Source organism: Bombina bombina, chromosome 10, assembly GCF_027579735.1.
Source record: "Bombina bombina isolate aBomBom1 chromosome 10, aBomBom1.pri, whole genome shotgun sequence".
NCBI lineage: Eukaryota > Metazoa > Chordata > Amphibia > Anura > Bombinatoridae > Bombina > Bombina bombina.
In genome coordinates this window covers 219,893,012-219,911,658 of record NC_069508.1, presented here as the reverse complement: position 1 = coordinate 219,911,658, position 18,647 = coordinate 219,893,012, and the positions used below count along the sequence as shown (strand labels likewise).

Genomic DNA, 18,647 nt, shown 5'->3' with positions numbered 1-18,647 from the left:
GGTCTGTGTAAAAGTCTGTTCTAATACAGGAGTGGAATTGCATGATGCAAACGTTTTCTTTTTCTTTTCAAATAAGTTGCAAACGGAGAGATATCACTGACCTGAATGTATTCAAGCTCTAAAAAAACTGCTCACTGCTCAACACAGAGTCAGGGGGTGGAGCAAGTGCTATGCACAGAAGTCAGGGAAAGAAAAAAAAATATTTAAAGGGGTATAGGCAAACTGATATAAAATCTGAGATTTCAAAAAATATTTACAGAGAAAGAAAATGAAATTTATTGTATGCTCAGCACTAGTATATTTAACTATGTCAGCAGTTTCAATAAAAAAATATTTTTAATTTGGGTAAACTGTCCCTTTAACTATCCTGCACCCCACTGTGAGTGTGGTTTCTTATGCTGGCTTGTTTACTTAGGCTGATTGATAGATGAAACTCCAGTATAAAACTTTTACTATAGGTGGGTATACCACAGGCTAAATCAGCAATTTCAAATGCCAAAATAGAGGAATGGAGCTTGTACAGGGACATTCTTTACATATTTATGTGCCACACGCAGTACATCTCTTACTCAATCAGAAAAATACACAAAAAATTTAAACCAACGTCTCACTAGGTATGAGACATTGCTTCTTGTACCTTCTAATATCACTATCATCCACTGTACCTCTCTCAACCCAGCAACTTTGTTACCTCTGCCTGATGATGGTACCCCACACTATGACTTTATCTGTATCTCTCTTTTCCTCCAAACCAAGGGATGACCTCTCTGATGTGCATCTATCTAGCCTGGATTGGACACTGTTCTGTGATGGAAGTTTGAGGATGGTGAATGTTTCTGCTGTAGTCATGACAGATTCTGTTATAGAGGCCGAGCCCCTCCCATCTCACTACAGTGCCCAAGCGGCTGAGCTACATGCACTCACACTTGCTTGTCAGCTCTCAAAGGTCAGGTCAGTAAACATTTACACTTATAGTAAATATGCTTTAGGGATTGTATATGCCACTGGTCAATTATGGAAATTAAGGGGTTTTCTAACTTCTGCTGGTACCCAAATTGTCAATGCACCACAAGTTTCTGCACTCCTTGACTCAATCCATTAACCCACTTCCATCTCTGTCATGCATTGCAAACCACACACCCACTCACAGGAACCCATTTCACTTTGTAATAGTTATGCTGATCAAATTGCTTAGCATGCAGTTTCTCTGCCATTTACACTACATTGTCTTCTCTTTACACTTCTCTTCCTGAACAAACTGTTCACCTCTGGACTGTTCTTGGTCTTACCTGTGACTCTTTTGGTATCTGGTCCACTCCAGATGGATGCCCTGCTCTACCTCAACCGCACCTCTCTCATATGCTATCCTTTCTGCATAACCAAACACACTGAGGTACTACACAACTTGCTGAAACCCTTAACAGACAGTGGTTTGCCCACCAAATCAAGCTGCAAAATGGGTTGTATTGAATTGTGAGACGTGCTCAATTCAATCCAAGGGGGGAACCTAAAGGCCCACCAGGCGGATGCCCATGGGCATTTCAAACTTTTGAAGGTTTACAAATTGACTTTTCTGACATACCTCCCTGTAGGGGTTTCAAATATTTACTTGTGATAGTGGACCAACTTACTGGATGGGTCGAGGCCTTTCCTACAAGAACTGTGAAAGTCCAAGAAGTTGCCAAGTGAATGCTAAAAGAACTCATACCCAGGTTTGGCCTCCTCAGAGTAATTGAATCTAACAGAGGAACACATTTTACAAGTAATATTATTCAGCAACTGACATTAGCCTTAGGCTTTACTTGGCATCTCCATACCCCTTGTCATCCAGAAAAGCTTAGGCCAAGTGGAAAGAAAGAACCAGACCCTAAAACAGACTATTGCTAAAATTTGTTCTCAAGCAAGCCTTAAATGGGTAGATGCTTTGCCCCTAGCACTGTTTGGGACTTGCACAAACCATAGGGGGACCTTCAAGCTCTCACCATATGAACTGTTGTTTGGTAGGCCACCTCCGTTGTATAGTGCCAACACCTTACACCTGCCTGACCTTGCAGTAGGTGATGTATAACTGCTTATCTTTTGCAACTGCAGACATTCTCTCCACAGACATGTCTCTCTCTCTCAGTCTTTGCCATTGGACATGACTGCACATCCCTTCCAGTCAGGTGACTTCATTTTAGTCCAGACCTATCAAAAAAAGCCACTGCAGCCTCTCTGGAAAGGTCCTTACTGGTTTTGCTGACTACTCCAACAACTATTAAAGTTGCCAAGGTCGACTCTTGGATCCACTACTCCATGTGTAAAAGATACAGCCCAGAAAAAGAAGCAGCCTGCAACAAGCCAAAGAAAGAAGAAGCTGGGGCAACCAAGGCCTCTGAAGAAGGGGTAACCAAGACCCCTGACGACGATTGATTAATTCAGACCCTTCCTGGTTTGAAACTCAGACTAACCAGAAATAGTAAAATCCCACTATCTGAATGAGTGAAACTGAAAGATTTGTCTTCCTTTCTCTTATTTTCATTGTCTCACTCCTCTGTTATCTTGAGTAACATTCCTCAATATGTCTCCTTTGTTTTGTGTCACACTTTTGACCATGCTCTCTTACTCTGTTTCCCAATATGTGTCTCATGGTCAGTGTGTTTCTTCTAACCCCTTTACTAAATACTCTTGTTCTGGTAACCTTGTATCTGTGGCAGTTTTTCCTCCTACTACTAGCTGCCCTCAACAAGTAATTATACTCAAAGTTTGTATTTAAAGGTCCTAAGGGGTTTGTTATCCAGTCTATTTGCATAGCACCCACTAGTGAATGTGGTTTGAAAATTATGAAGTGGGTAGCTGAGAAATGAAAGTTACCCCTTCTTGCTTGACGTTCCCCTGTAACTACCTCTGCCACAACCCCTATTTACCCCCATGATTCTTTCCCCCATAATGATAATTTACCTAATGCCCAATTGTCCACAGAGAACTATTCTTTAGGTGAATGGGGACTAAACTCACACGTTGTCCTACTCCAAACTATAGCCAATCACACCGAGGGCAATTGTTATATTTGTGCTCGCATTCCCACTCATCATAAGGGGGGTATTCCTCTTATGGGTATTAATGTTGATTTGTTTACCTTTGATTTGTCTACTTTTATTCCTCCAGGTACACCATTGTTCAACCTATCAGGTAATTTTATCTCTCTGGGAGGCACCTCATATGGTACTATCTGCAGGGAAATTGGCCAAGGTACGGTGCGGTTGGGTGCCTCCCTATGTTAGTATGTAATCTCCAGTAATGGCACTCATTTCAGGCTGGTAAATTCCTCTGGTATGATCCTAACTGTGAATTATAATCTCACTGCACTTTTTTTTGTTTCCTCCAGGGCCCCAATTGTACTTTTGTTTCCCCATCCCTTGTACAATCTTTCCTCAGCAGACCACCCCCTTGGTTGTATTGGATATGTGGACAGACAGCGGTGTCAGTCCTCCCTGGTAACTATACAGCCATCTGCTTCCTGGGTGTGGTAACCCCAGCCGTCCGTGTTGTTCCCATGCTGCCCATGGGCCCAATTCGAAATAAACATGAATCTGGAAGCTCTCTACTCCCCCTTGTCCAACAGTATGCTGGAGATTAAACTGGTCGAGCTATCCTCCCGGCCGTTGGTGTCTACCTGAATCATTAGGACATCATCATGTTTTCTGTGATACTACAGACCTTCATGAATGAGAGTGCAGGAGTTGTTCAGAGTGTGGCCCAAGAGTTGAAGCAGCTTAGACAACTAGCATTGCAGAATAGGATGGCCCTTGATTAGCGCCTGGCTTCCCAAGGAGGGGAGGGGGGGGGTGTAGTATTGTGAGCAAAGAATGTTGTACCTATGTTACTGATCAATCACTTAATTTGAGTCACCATCTCACAGTTATTAGGTCCCTATCCCAGGATGTCCAAGATGTGATTGATGACAAATTTGGCCTTGGAGGTATTTTGACCATCTCTTTGATTGGCTACCTAATTTGGGATGGTTACACTCCCTTTTTCTGTATGGCATTGTTATTATAGTATGCCTTATCCTGATGTGTTGCTGTATACAATGTGTACCTGGTTTAATTTATACATGCAAGAGTGTTTTCTCTGTGTCCCATTCTTCTCCCAAATACTTGTTTCCCTCTATCCGTTTTGAATCTCCCCACCATGTTGAGATCTCTTCTCTTGACCCTGATTTCTTCTGAGTTCACCTACTTCTCTCCTACTCTATGTCTCTTTTGACCTCTTGATCTTAAACTGTTATTGCCTACCCACCAGCTGTGCCCTAAAATTCCCTGTCTTATCCCTATGCAGGATGCACTACGTCCCTAGGATCGTCTAGAACTTTCCTACATTGGGAAAGTGGCCACGGAGAGACCATGTACCATCATCTACCTTGATGGCCACCCCGGTCGTAGCCTGTATACCCATTACCCACTCCTTTTTCCCTCCCTGGTGGTTTCTATTTCTTCATTGTCTTTCTGTATTGTTTTATTTTGCTTTCATATTGCATTACCTTATACTTACACGCTCTATATTTCCTTCACAGGTGCAGAATTCCTTCACCTCCCAAACATGCCATGATACTGCCTGACAACCCACTATTCACCATCAACTCTGCAAGAATGATGGGGATTGTTAATTGTTGTTAATGAATCTGGGAGGGGATGTTTCTGCACTATGTCATGTCACACTGCACATATATACTGTATATATAGGAATGTTTAGGTAGTTGTCTACTCCACCCGACGGCGCTTAGCGTCCGGGAATAGCGGAATAGTCTACTACCGAACAACTTCACTCCTACCTTGTTTTTGCTTACCCTCTTGTAGTCCTGTGAACCATCTTGGACGGGAGCACCCATGTACTAATAGCATTATGATTGTCAAACCGCCATGAGTCACATTGAGTTTTTGTGATCGCAGCACTTTGACGTTTGCGATCAAAGGGGGGAATGTTATGAGCTGCTTATTCTATTTTCATTATTTTATATGTCTAACCAAACTTTTCCTTTTCTTTTACTGAAAACTTCTCTGAAACTGCAGATATATTACTTCTGTTACTTCCTATTCGATACCCTTGAGAGACAATGCTCTGAATCCAATGATTTTGGACGATTTTATCCAAAAATCCTTGAAAAACCTTAATCTGCCCCCTACCAGCTGAGCTGGCATGAGGGCCGCACCTTCATGCGGATTTAGGGGCTGACTTTGGTTTCCTAAATGGCTTGGATTTATTCCAATTTGAGGAAGGCTTCCAATTGGAGGCAGATTCCTTGGGGGAAGGATTGAGTTTTTGTTCCTTATTCTGACGAAAGGAACGAAAACGATTAGAAGCCTTAGATTTACCCTTAGGTTTTTTTATCCTGAGGCAAAAAAACTCCTTTTCCCCCAGTGATGTTGAAATAATAGAATCCAACTGAGAACCAAATAAATTATTACCTTGGAAAGAAAGAGATAGTAATCTAGATTTAGATGTCATATCAGCATTCCAAGATTTAAGCCACAAAGCTCTTCTAGCTAATACAGCTAAAGACACGGATCTAACATCAATTTTGATAATATAAAAAAATCGCATCACAAATAAAATGATTAGCATATTGCAGTAAGCGAATAATGCTAGATATGTCAGAATCCAATTCATGTTGCGCTAAATTTTCCAACCAGAAAGTTGATGCAGCCGCAACATCACCCAAAGAAATAGCAGGTCTGAGAAGATGACCTGAATATAAATAGGCCTTCCTTAAATAAGATTCAAGCTTCCTACCTAAAGGATCCTTAAAGGAAGTGCTATCTTCCATAGGAATAGTGGTAAGTTTAGCAAGAGTAGAAATAGCCCCATCAACTTTGGGGATTTTTTCCCAAAACTCTATAGATTTTGCTGGTTAAGGATACAATCTCTTAAACCTTGAAGAAGGAATAAAGGAAGTACCTGGATTATTACATTCCCTAGAAATCATATCAGAAATAGCCTCAGGAATGGGAAAAACACCTGGGGAAACCACAGGAGGTTTAAAAACAGCATTTAAACTTTTATTAGACTGAACGTCAATAGGACTGGTTACCTCAATATCTAAAGTAATTAACACTCCTTTTAATAAAGAACGCATATACTCTATTTTCAATAAATAAGTAGATTTGTCAGTGTCAACATCTGAGGAAGGATCTTCTGTTTCAGATAGATCCTCATCAGAAGAAGATGAATTATTATGTTGTTGGTCATTTGAAATTTTATCAGCTAAATGAGAAGTTTTAAAAGACCTTTTACGTTTATTAGAAGGTGGAAATGCAGACAAAGCCTTCATAATACAATCAGAAACAAATTCTTTAAAATTTACAGGTATATCATGCACATTAGAAGTTGAAGGAACTGCAACTGGCAATGTACTATTACTGATAGAAACACTATCTGCATGTAAAAGTTTATCATGACAACTATTACAAATGACATTCGGTGGAATAATTTCTACAATTTTACAACAAATGCACTTAGCTTTGGTAGAACCGATGTCAGGCAGCAATGTTCCAGTAGAAACTTCAGAGACAGGATCAGATTGGGACATCTTGCTCAATGTAAGAGAAAAAACAACATATAAAGCAAAATTATCTATTTCTTTAAATGACAGTTTCAGGAATGGGAAAAAATGCAAAAGCATAGGCCTCTTGATAGAGAAGAAAGCATGAGGCAAACATCAATGGGGTATTGAAATAATGAAAAAATTTGGCGCCAAGTATGATGTACAACGTAACGTAAACTTTTTTGGCGCCAAAAATGACCGGAAATGACAGACTTGCGTCACTAATGACGCCGCCGTGTGAAAGGTCTCGGCGTCACGTATGATGCCGGAAATGACGAAGTTGCGTCAAAAATGACGCAATAAAGTCTAGCATTTGACGCACCCGCGGGCCTAACACCCGCAATTGCAAAAGTAGTCAAATTGAAAAAAAGACTAAACCCCAGGTAAGAAATAAATTTCTTAAAGTGTTTACATTCCCAAATATGAAACTGACAGTCTGCAGAAGGAAATACATGAACCTGACTCATGGCAAATATAAGTACAATACATATATTTAGAACTTTATATAATTGCATAAAGTGCCAAACCATAGCTGAGAGTGTCTTAAGTAATGAAAACATACTTACCAAAAGACACCCATCCACATATAGCAGATAGCCAAACCAGTACTAAAACAGTTATTAGTAGAGGTAATGGTAAATTGAGAGTATATAGTCGATCTGAAAAGGGAGCTAGGGGATGAATCTCTACGACCGATAACAGAGAACCTATGAAATAGACCCCCGTTAGGGAATTCATCGTTTTCAAATAAGTGATACTCCCTTCACGTCCCTCTGACATTCGCTGTACACTGAGAGGAATCGGGCTTCAACAATGCTGAGAAGCGCATATCAACGTAGAAATCTTAGCACAAACTTATTTCACCACATCCATAGGAGGCAAAGTTTGTAAAAACTGAATTGTGGGTGTGGTGAGGGGTGTATTTATAGGCATTTTGAGGTTTGGGAAACTTTGCCCCTCCTGGTAGGATTGTATATCCCATATGTCACTAGCTCATGGACTCTTGCCAATTACATGAAAGAAAGCTAAAAGACAGGAGTGTACGGCTCGTGTACATACAGGGAAAACACACACACAAAAACACAATTTATGCTTACCTGATAAATTTATTTCTCTTGTGGTGTATCCAGTCCACGGATCATCCATTACTTGTGGGATATTCTCCTTCCCAACAGGAAGTTGCAAGAGGACACCCACAGCAGGGCTGCTATATAGCTCCTCCCCTAACTGCCATATCCAGTCATTCGACCGAAAGAAGCCGAGAAAGGAGAAACCATAGGGTGCAGTGGTGACTGTAGTTTAAAACTAAATTTTGACCTGCCTTAAACTGACAGGGCGGGCCGTGGACTGGATACACCACAAGAGAAATAAATTTATCAGGTAAGCATAAACTGTGTTTTCTCTTGTAAGGTGTATCCAGTCCACGGATCATCCATTACTTGTGGGATACCAATACCAAAGCTAAAGTACACGGATGAAGGGAGGGACAAGGCAGGTACTTAAACGGAAGGTACCACTGCCTGTAGAACCTTTCTCCCAAAAATAGCCTCCGAAGAAGCAAAAGTATCAAATTTGTAGAATTTTGAAAAAGTATGAAGCGAAGACCAAGTCGCCGCCTTGCAAATCTGTTCAACAGAAGCCTCATTTTTAAAGGCCCAAGTGGAAGCCACAGCTCTAGTAGAATGAGCTGCAATCCTTTCAGGGGGCTGCTGTCCAGCAGTCTCATAGGCTAAGCGTATTACGCTTCTTAGCCAAAAAGAAAGAGAGGTTGCCGAAGCCTTTTGACCTCTCCTCTGTCCAGAGTAAACAACAAACAAAGCAGATGTTTGACGAAAATCTTTAGTAGCTTGTAAGTAAAACTTTAAAGCACGGACTACGTCCAGATTATGTTAAAGACGTTCCTTCTTTGAAGAAGGATTAGGGCACAATGATGGAACAACAATCTCTTGATTGATATTCTTAGTAGATACCACCTTAGGCAAAAACCCAGGTTTTGTACGCAGAACTACCTTATCTGCATGAAAGATCAGATAAGGAGAATCACATTGTAAAGCAGATAACTCGGAGACTCTACGAGCCGAGGAAATAGCCTTAAAAAAAAGAACTTTCCAAGATAAAAGTTTAATATCTATGGAATGAAGAGGTTCAAACGGAACCCCTTGAAGAACTTTAAGAACCAAGTTTAAGCTCCATGGGGGAGCAACAGGTTTAAACACAGGCTTGATTCTAACCAAAGACTGACAAAATGCCTGAACGTCTGGAACATCTGCCAAACGCTTGTGCAAAAGAATAGACAGGGCAGAAATCTGTCCCTTTAAAGAACTAGCTGATAATCCTTTTTCCAAACCCTCTTGGAGAAAAGACAATATCCTGGGAATCCTAACCTTACTCCATGATTAATTCTTGGATTCACACCAATAAAGATATTTACGCCATATCTTATGGTAGATTTTCCTGGTGACAGGTTTTCTTGCCTGTATTAGGGTATCAATGACTGACTCAGAGAAGCCACGCTTTGATAAAATCAAGCGTTCAATCTCCAGGCAGTCAGTCTCAGAGAAATTAGATTTGGATGATTGAAAGGACCTTGTAGTAGAAGGTCTTGTCTCAAAGGCAGAGTCCAAGGTGGAAAGGATGACATGTCCACTACGTCTGCATACCAGGTCCTGCGTGGCCACGCAGGTGCTATCAAGATCACTGATGCTCTCTCCTGTTTGATTTTGGCAATCAGTCGAGGGAGCAGAGGAAACGGTGGAAACACATAAGCCAGGTTGAAAGACCAAAGCGCTGCCAGAGCATCTATCAGCGTCGCTTCTGGGTGCCTGGACCTGGATCCGTAACAAGGAAGCTTGGCGTTCCCACTCCCCCGGATGAAAAGTCTGACGACTTAGAAAATCCGCCTCCCAGTTCTCTACACCTGGGATATGGATCGCTGAGAGGTGGCAAGAGTGTCTCTCTGCCCAGCGAATTATCTTGGAGACTTATAACATCGCTAGGGAACTCCTTGTTCCCCCTTGATGGTTGATGTAAGCCACAGTCGTGATGTTGTCCGACTGAAATCTGATGAACCTCAGGGTTGATAACTGAGGCCAAGCTTGAAGAGCATTGAATATCGCTCTCAATTCCAGAATATTTATTGGAAGGAGTTTCTCCTCCTGAGTCCACAATCCCTGAGCCTTCAGGGAGTTCTAGACTGCACCCCAACCTAGAAGGCTGGCATCTGTCGTTACAATTGTCCAATCTGGTCTGCGAAAGGTCATACCTTTGGACAGGTGGACCCGAGATAGCCACCAGAGAAGAGAATCTCTGGTCTCTTGATCCAGATTTAGTAAAGAGGACAAATCTGTGTAATCCCCATTCCACTGACTGAGCATGCATAGTTGCAGCGGTCTGAGATGTAGGCGCGCAAACGGAACTGTGTCCATTGCCGCTACCATTAAGCCGATTACCTCCATGCACTGAGCCACCGAAGGGCGCAGAATAGAATGGAGAACACGGCAAGAATTTAGAAGTTTTGATAACCTGGACTCCGTCAGGTAAATTTTCATTTCTACAGAATCTATCAGAGTCCCTAGGAAGGAGAATCTTGTGAGTGGGGATAGAGAACTCTTTTCCTCGTTCACTTTCCACCCGTGCGACCTCAGAAATGCCAGAACTATGTCCGTATGGGACTTGGCAATTTGGAAATTTGACGCCTGTATCAGGATGTCGTCTAGATAAGGGGCCACTGCTATGCCCCGCAGCCTTAGGACCGCCAGAAGCGCCCCCAGAACCTTTGTAAAAATTCTTGGGGCTGTAGCTAACCCGAAGGGAAGAGCCACAAACTGGTAATGCCTGTCAGGCAAACCTTAGGAACCGATGATGATCTTTGTGTATCGGAATGTGAAGGTAAGCATCCTTTCGATCCACCGTAGTCATATATTGACCCTTCTGGATCATAGGTAGGATGGTCCGAATAGTTTCCATTTTGAGTGATGGAACTCTGAGGAATTTGTTTAAGATCTTTAGATCCAAGATTGGTCTGAAGGTTCCCTCTTTTTTGGGAACCACAAACAGATTTGAGTAAAATCCCTGTCCCTGTTCCTCCTTTGGAACTGGATGAATCACTCCCATAACTAGGAGGTCTTGCACACAGTGTAAGAATGCCTCTTTCTTTATCTGGTTGACAGATAATCGTGAAAGGTGAAATCTCCCTTGTGGAGGAGAAGCCTTGAAGTCCAGAAGATACCCCTGAGATATAATCTCCAAGGCCCAGGGATCCTGAACATCTCTTGCCCACGCCTGGGCGAAGAGAGAAAGTCTGCCCCCTACTAGATCCGTTACCGGATAGGGGGCCATTCCTTCATGCTGTCTTAGAGGCAGCAGCAGGCTTTTTGGCCTGCTTGCCTTTGTTCCAGGACTGGTTAGGTTTCCAGGCTGTCTTGGACTGAGCAAAAGTTCCCTCTTGTTTTGTAGCAGAGGAAGTTGATGCTGCACTTGTCTTGAAGTTTCGAAAGGCACGAAAATTAGACTGTTTGGCCCTTGATTTGGACCTGTCCTGAGGAAGGGCATGACCTTTACCTCCAGTAATGTCAGCAATAATTTCCTTCAAACCAGGCCCGAATAGGGTCTGCCCCTTGAAGGGAATGTTAAGTAGTTTAGACTTTGAAGTCACGTCAGCTGACCAAGATTTGAGCCATAGCGCCCTACGCGCCTGGATGGCAAATCCAGAATTCTTAGCCGTTAGTTTAGTCAAATGAACAATGGCATCAGAAACAAAAGAATTAGCTAGCTTAAGTGCTCTAAGCTTGTTAAGTATGTCCTCCAAAGGAGTCGTTGTCTGTAAAGCCTATTCCAGAGACTCAAACCAGAACGCCGCAGCAGCAGTGACAGGAGCAATGCATGCAAGGGGCTGCAGGATAAAACCTTGTTGAATAAACATTTTCTTAAGGTAACCCTCTAATTTTTTATCTATAGGATCTGAAAAAGCACAACTGTCTTTGCTAAAGTAGAAACTGCTCCCTCCACCTTAGGGACCGTTTGCCATAAGTCCCGTGTGGTGGCGTCTATGGGAAACATTTTTCTAAAAATAGGGGGGGGGGGGGAAACGGCACACCGGGTCTATCCCACTCTTTATTAATAATTTCTGTAAACCTTTTAGGTATTGGAAAAACCTCAGTACACACCGGCACTGCAAAGTATTTATCCAGTCTACACAATTTCTCTGGCACTACAATTGTGTCACAGTCATTCAGAGCAGCTAAAACCTCCCTAAGCAAAACACAGAGGTTCTCAAGCTTAAATTTAAAAGTAGAAATATCAGAATCAGGTTTCCCTGAGTCAGAGATATCTCCCACAGACTGAAGCTCTCCTTCCTCAGCTTCTGCATAGAGGCAGTATCAGACATGGCTCTTAAAGCGCCTGTATGCTCTGTATTACGCCTAACACCAGAGCTATCACGCTTTCCTCTAAATTCAGGTAGTCTGGCTAATACCGCTGACAGTGTATTATCCATGACTGCCGCCATGTCCTGTAAAGTAATCGCTATGGGCGTCCTTGATGTACTTGGCGCCATTTGAGCGTGAGTCCCTTGAACGGGAGTCAAAGGGTCTGAAACGTGGGGAGAGTTAGTCGGCATAACTTCCGCCTGGTCAGAATCCTCAGGTGATACATTTTTTAAAGATAAAAGCTGATCTTTATTGTTTAAAGTGAAATCAATACATTTAGTACACATTCTCATATGGGGTTCCACCATGGCTTTTAAACATAATGAACAAGGAGTTTCCTCTATGTCAGACATGTTTATACTAGCAATGAGACAAGCAATGAGACTAGCAAGCTTGGAAAACACTTTAAATCAAGTTAACAAGCAAATACAAAAAACGGTACTGTGCCTTTAAGAGAAACAAATTTTGTCAAAATTTGAAAAACAGTGAAAAAAGGCAGTAATTCAAACGAAATTTTTACAGTGTATGTAATAGGTTAGCAGAGCATTGCACCCACTTGCAAATGGATGATTAACCCCTTAATGCAAAAAACGGATCAAAAAAACGAATTAAACGTTTTTTAAACAGTCACAACAACTGCCACAGCTCAGCTGTGGCCCTACCTTCCTCAATAAACGACTTTTGAAGCCTTTAGAGCCCTTCAGAGATGTCCTATAACATGCAGGGGACTGCTGAGGGAAGCTGAATGTCTGTCTGTAATTTTAACTGCGCAAAAAAGCGCTAAAATAGGCCCCTCCCACTCATACTACAACAGTGGAAAGCCTCAGGAAACTGTTTCTAGGCAAAAATCAAGCCAGCCATGTGGAAAAAACTAGGCCCCAATAAGTTTTATCACCAAAGCATATATAAAAACGATTAAACATGCCAGCAAACGTTTTATATTGCACATTTATAAGAGTATATATCTCTAATAGTAAGCCTGATACTAGTCGCTATTAAATCACTGTATTTAGGCTTAACTTACATTAATCCGGTATCAGCAGCATTTTCTAGCAATTCCATCCCTAGAAAAACTTAAAACTGCACATACCTCATTGCAGGATAACCTGCACGCCATTCACCCTCTGAAGTTACCTCACTCCTCAGACATATGTGAGAACAGCAGTGGATCTTAGTTACTTCTGCTAAGATCATAGAAAACGCAGGCAGATTCTTCTTCTAAATGCTGCCTGAGATAAAATAGTACAACTCCGGTACTATTTAAAAATAATAAACTTTTGATTGAAGACAAAAACTAAACTATATTTCACCACTTTCCTCTTACTACCTCCATCTTTGTTGAGAGTTGCAAGAGAATGACTGGATATGGCAGTTAGGGGAGGAGCTATATAGCAGCTCTGCTGTGGGTGTCCTCTTGCAACTTCCTGTTGGGAAGGAGAATATCCCACAAGTAATGGATGATCCGTGGACTGGATACACCTTACAAGAGAAAGCTAAAAGACATAAGAGTGTACCGCTCGTGTGCATACAGGGAAAACACACACACAACAGCTAAAAGACAGAGGAGTGAACGGCTCGTGTACATACAGGGAAAACACACACACACAACAGCTAAAAGACAGAAGAGAGTACGGCTCGTGTACATACAGGGAAAACACACACACAAAAGCTAAAAGACAGAAGAGAGTACGGCTCGTGTACATACAGGGAAAACACACACACAAAAGCTAAAAGACAGAAGAGTGTACGGCTCGTGTACATACAGGGAAAACACACACACAAAAGCTAAAAGACAGAAGAGCGTAAGGCTCGTGTACATACAGGGAAAACACACACACAAAAGCTAAAAGACAGAAGAGCATATGGCTCGTGTACATACAGGGAAAACACACACACAAAAGCTAAAAGACAGAGGAGCGTACGGCTCGTGTACATACAGGGAAAACACACACACAAAAGCTAAAAGACAGAAGAGCGTACGGCTCGTGTACACACAGGAAAACACACACACAAAAGCTAAAAGACAGAGGAGCGTACGGCTCGTGTACATACAGGAAAACACACACAAAAAAGCTAAAAGACAGAAGAGTGTATGGCTTGTGTACATACAGGGAAAACACACACACAAAAGCTAAAAGACAGAAGAGTGTACGGCTCGTGTACATACAGGAAAACACACACACAAAAGCTAAAAGACAGAAGAGTGTACGGCTCGTGTACATACAGGAAAACACACACACAAAAGCTAAAAGACAGAAGAGTGTATGGCTCGTGTACATACAGGGAAAACACACACACAAAAGCTAAAAGACAGAGGAGCGTACGGCTCGTGTACATACAGGAAAACACATACACAAAAGCTAAAAGACAGAGGAGTGTACGGCTCGTGTACATACAGGAAAACACACACACAAAAGCTAAAAGACAGAGGAGTGTACGGCTCGTGTACATACAGGAAAACACACACACAAAAGCTAAAAGACAGAAGAGTGTATGGCTCGTGTACATACAGGGAAAACACATACACAAAAGCTAAAAGACAGAAGAGTGTACGGCTCGTGTACATACAGGGAAAACACACACACAAAAACTAAAAGACAGAAGAGTGTACGGCTCGTGTACATACAGGGAAAACACACACACAAAAACTAAAAGACAGAGGAGTGTACGGCTCGTGTACATACAGGGAAAACACACACGCACAAAAGCTAAAAGACAGAAGAGCGTACGGCTCATGTACATACAGGGAAAACACACAAACAAAAGCTAAAAGACAGAGGAGTGTACGGCTCGTGTATATACAGGGAAAACACACACACAAAAACTAAAAGACAGAAGAGTGTACGGCTCGTGTACATACAGGGAAAACACACACACAAAAACTAAAAGACAGAGGAGTGTACGGCTCGTGTACATACAGGGAAAACACACACGCACAAAAGCTAAAAGACAGAAGAGCGTACGGCTCATGTACATACAGGGAAAACACACAAACAAAAGCTAAAAGACAGAGGAGTGTACGGCTCGTGTACATACACGTTTTTGAAGGGACAGCATTTCTATAAACGTTTTTTTAAGGACATTTGCTCTATAGGAATTGCTTTACTAATTATCACAGAGCAAAACATGACCTTTGTTTCCCTAATTATAATTGAAGTGAACTGCTACACAGACAAATTACACATTAAAGTATTTTTAAAACGCTAGGATTTACCAGTGCTATAAAAAGGGAAGTTTCAGTCATGAAGTATAAAAAAACCTGGATGCTGAAAGTTCCTTTATTTGCCACTCTGAGCAGCAGAAAGAGATGTTTTCGTTATGCTGTATGGCTAGCACGCTATTGGCTAAAATCACCTCAGTGATAAAATGGCGTTCTGCTGTGGGCGGCTAGAGGCGCTCAGTGCGGAATAAGCTGCAGACAAAGGAATTTTCAGCATGAGTTTTCTATACTTCATGACTGAAAGTCCCCTTTATTTAAAGCACTTTACATTATATGGTTAGTCGGGTAAATAAACAAACCATTGTGATTCCCGTTGCTGGCCGTGCTGTCGTCCTTCTCGGATTGGCTGGTGCTGCTGTTAGTGGTGGTAGGTGGAGGAGATGGGGCTCTGCTGGAAGCAGCACTTTCACTTTCATCCAAGAGACGATCCATATAATCACTAATAAAAAAGGTAAGCAAATAGCGTCTTTATTTGAAATAAAGGTTACGCACAGTAAAAACATTAGCAGTAACAAAAAAAAAACCTATCAAATGTTCTCCCTTTTAATGATCAAATTCACAAGCTGTAGTTTATATAATCATTTACAAATTGCTCCCTTAGCTTTATTTTGTCAATTGAAATAGCTGCTTTTGCCTTGAGCTACTTGCTATAGATAAGCACAGCCCATTTGAATGGGAAACCTAGGTTACAACCTGGTTTCATAGACACTTTACACTTCTTTCTTCAATATTTAAAAACAGAATTTATGCTTACCTGAAAATTTCTTTCTCTTGCGATGTATCGAGTCCACGGATTCATTCATACTTGTGGGATATTCTCCTTCCCAACAGGAAGTGGCAAAGAGAGCACCCACAGCAGAGCTGTCTATATAGCTCCTCCCTTAGCTCCACCCCCCAGTCATTCGACCGAAGGTTAGGAAGAAAAAGGAGAAACTATAGGGTGCAGAGGAGACTGAAGTTTTTTAAATAAAAATATACTACCTGTCTTAAATAGACAGGGCGGGCCGTGGACTCGATACCTCGCAAGAGAAAGAAATTTATCAGGTAAGCATAAATTCTGTTTTCTCTTGCAAGATGTATTGAGTCCACGGATTCATCCATACTTGTGGGATACCAATACCAAAGCTTTAGGACACGGATGAAGGGAGGGACAAGACAGGTACCTTAAACGGAAGGCACCACTGCTTGTAGAACCTTTCTCCCAAAAATAGCCTCCGAAGAAGCAAAAGTATTGAATTTTTAAAATTTGGAAAAAGATTGAAGCGAAAACCAAGTCGCCGCCTTACAAATCTGTTCAACAGAAGCCTCATTTTTAAAAGCCCATGTGGAAGCCACTGCACTAGTAGAATGAGCAGTAATCCTTTCAGGAGGCTGCTGGCCAGCAGTCTCATAAGCCATACGGATGATGCTTTTCAGCCAAAAAGAAAGAGAGTTAGCCTTTTGACCTCTCCGCTTACCAGAATAAACAACAAACAATGAAGATGTTTGACGGAAATCTTTAGTTGCTTGTAAGTAGAACTTTAAAGCACGAACCACATCAAGATTGTGCAACAGCCGTTCCTTCTTGGAAGAAGGATTAGGACACAGCGAAGGAACAACAATTTCCTGATTGATATTCCTATTAGAAACAACATTAGGAAGGAATCCAGGTTTGGTACGCAAAACCACCTTATCTGCATGGAAAACAAGATACACACTGTAAAGCAGATAACTCAGAAACTCTTTGAGCCGAAGAGATAGCTACTAAAAACAGAACTTTCCAAGATAGAAGCTTAATATCTATGGAATGCATAGATTCAAACGGGACCCCTTGAAGAACTAAGTTTAGGCTCCATGGCGGAGCAACAGGTTTAAATACAGGCTTGATTCTGACTAAACGCCTGAACGTCTGGGACATCTGTCAGACGTTTGTGTAAAAGAATAGACAAAGCAGATATCTGTCCTTTTAAGGAGCTAGCTGATAATCCCTTTGTGACAGACCCTTCTGTCAGTACTGAAAGAGTTAACTTTGTTCAGCTTTAAGAAGCTATTTTCTAAAGACAGGTCCTGGCAGCAGCTATTGTGTACTGTAATTAAGTTTATGTGATAAGCATTCACTGCTAGGTGATAAGAAGGACTGCATTGTTTTCTTGTGTTTAAATTGTTTATCTGCTTAAGTAATGTAATTCTATTGTGGCATGTCAAAGGGCGTTTCCCCTCTATCTAATGTACAATATTCTTTCAACCCCCCATCTGGGGTCAGATCTGCATAAATACTGGGCATACAGCCTTCAATAAATTGCATTCTGTTTTAACCTTCAATGTGGAGCCTGGTCTCATGTTTGAGGGGGGAATTAGCTGGGTTGTGAGTTGCTGATCTCACATTCAGGGCATCTTCCATCTGGTATTAACCCTTGGTATCCTGTTGGTACCGTAACAATTGGTGGCAAGCGACGGGAGGATCCTTATCGCCCAGAAGAGCAACTACACATCCAGACCGAATGGGAGCTACCCTTAAAGACCTGCTTGAACAACGGGGCCAACAAACCAGTAACCTCAGGAAGAGGGAGATTATTACAAGACTGACCGAGATGGACGGAGTACCAGGGCCCGAAGGAACCAATGAGCCCAGCATATCAGACAGAACCCCCGAAGAAGCAAGCTTTGACCGGGCGGTCAAAATAAGACTGGCACATTATGGCCCCAACCCATCTGAGGAAATTATCAACCGGGTCATAGCAGCTGTGGAGGCCAACCTACTTCGCCAAAGTGGCGCTGCAGCAGCCCAAGTCACAGCAACCCCAGTGGAAAAGAGAAAAGTGCATTTTACAGCTTTTAAAAACTTCCTGGAAACAGAAGGAGAGATTGATGGGTACCTTGCGGATTTTGAGAGGCAATGTGCACTACACCAGGTACCCGCAGAGGACTGGGTCACGATATTATCCGGAAAATTATCCGGCCGGGCCAGTGAGGCTTTTCGGGCCATTCCAGATGAGGAAGTCGGGGATTATAATACTGTAAAACAGGCTCTGCTCTCCAGGTATGCGGTTACACCGGAGGCATACAGGAGGCGGTTCAGAGACACTGTTAAATTGGTTGGTGATTCCTACGTTGAGTGGGCATGTAAGGTGCACCGCACAGAAGCTCACTGGATGGCGGGGTGCCAAGTCGTATCTGGGGAAGAGGTGCTGCAGCTATTCCTGTTGGAACATTGCTTTGACAAGTTATCAGCAGGAGTTAGAGAGTGGGTTTGGGACCGTAAACCCTCCACCCTGCATGAAGCTGCTCGCCTGGCAGATGAGTATACGGATGCTCGCAAACTGGATACTGCTACCACTAAGCCCCCTGCTAGAGTGGAGTACAGACCCCCAGTCACCCCAGCAGCTGCCAGTTACCAACCCCCGGCGCACCGCTATACCACAGGGCCTCCGGCCACAAA

At 42.4% G+C, this 18,647-nt stretch overlaps 1 protein-coding gene across 4 annotated transcripts in view; it reads right to left on the bottom strand.

Moving 5' to 3' along the window:
- MIER1 (MIER1 transcriptional regulator) overlaps positions 1-18,647 on the bottom strand; it is a 670,836-nt gene that overhangs the window by 32,689 nt on the left and 619,500 nt on the right. For all 4 annotated transcript variants that reach the window (XM_053693693.1, XM_053693691.1, XM_053693692.1 and 1 more), the window contains one exon: positions 15,529-15,668. In XM_053693693.1, the coding sequence (XP_053549668.1) occupies positions 15,529-15,668 (140 nt within the window). The remainder of the gene's footprint in view (positions 1-15,528; positions 15,669-18,647) is intronic.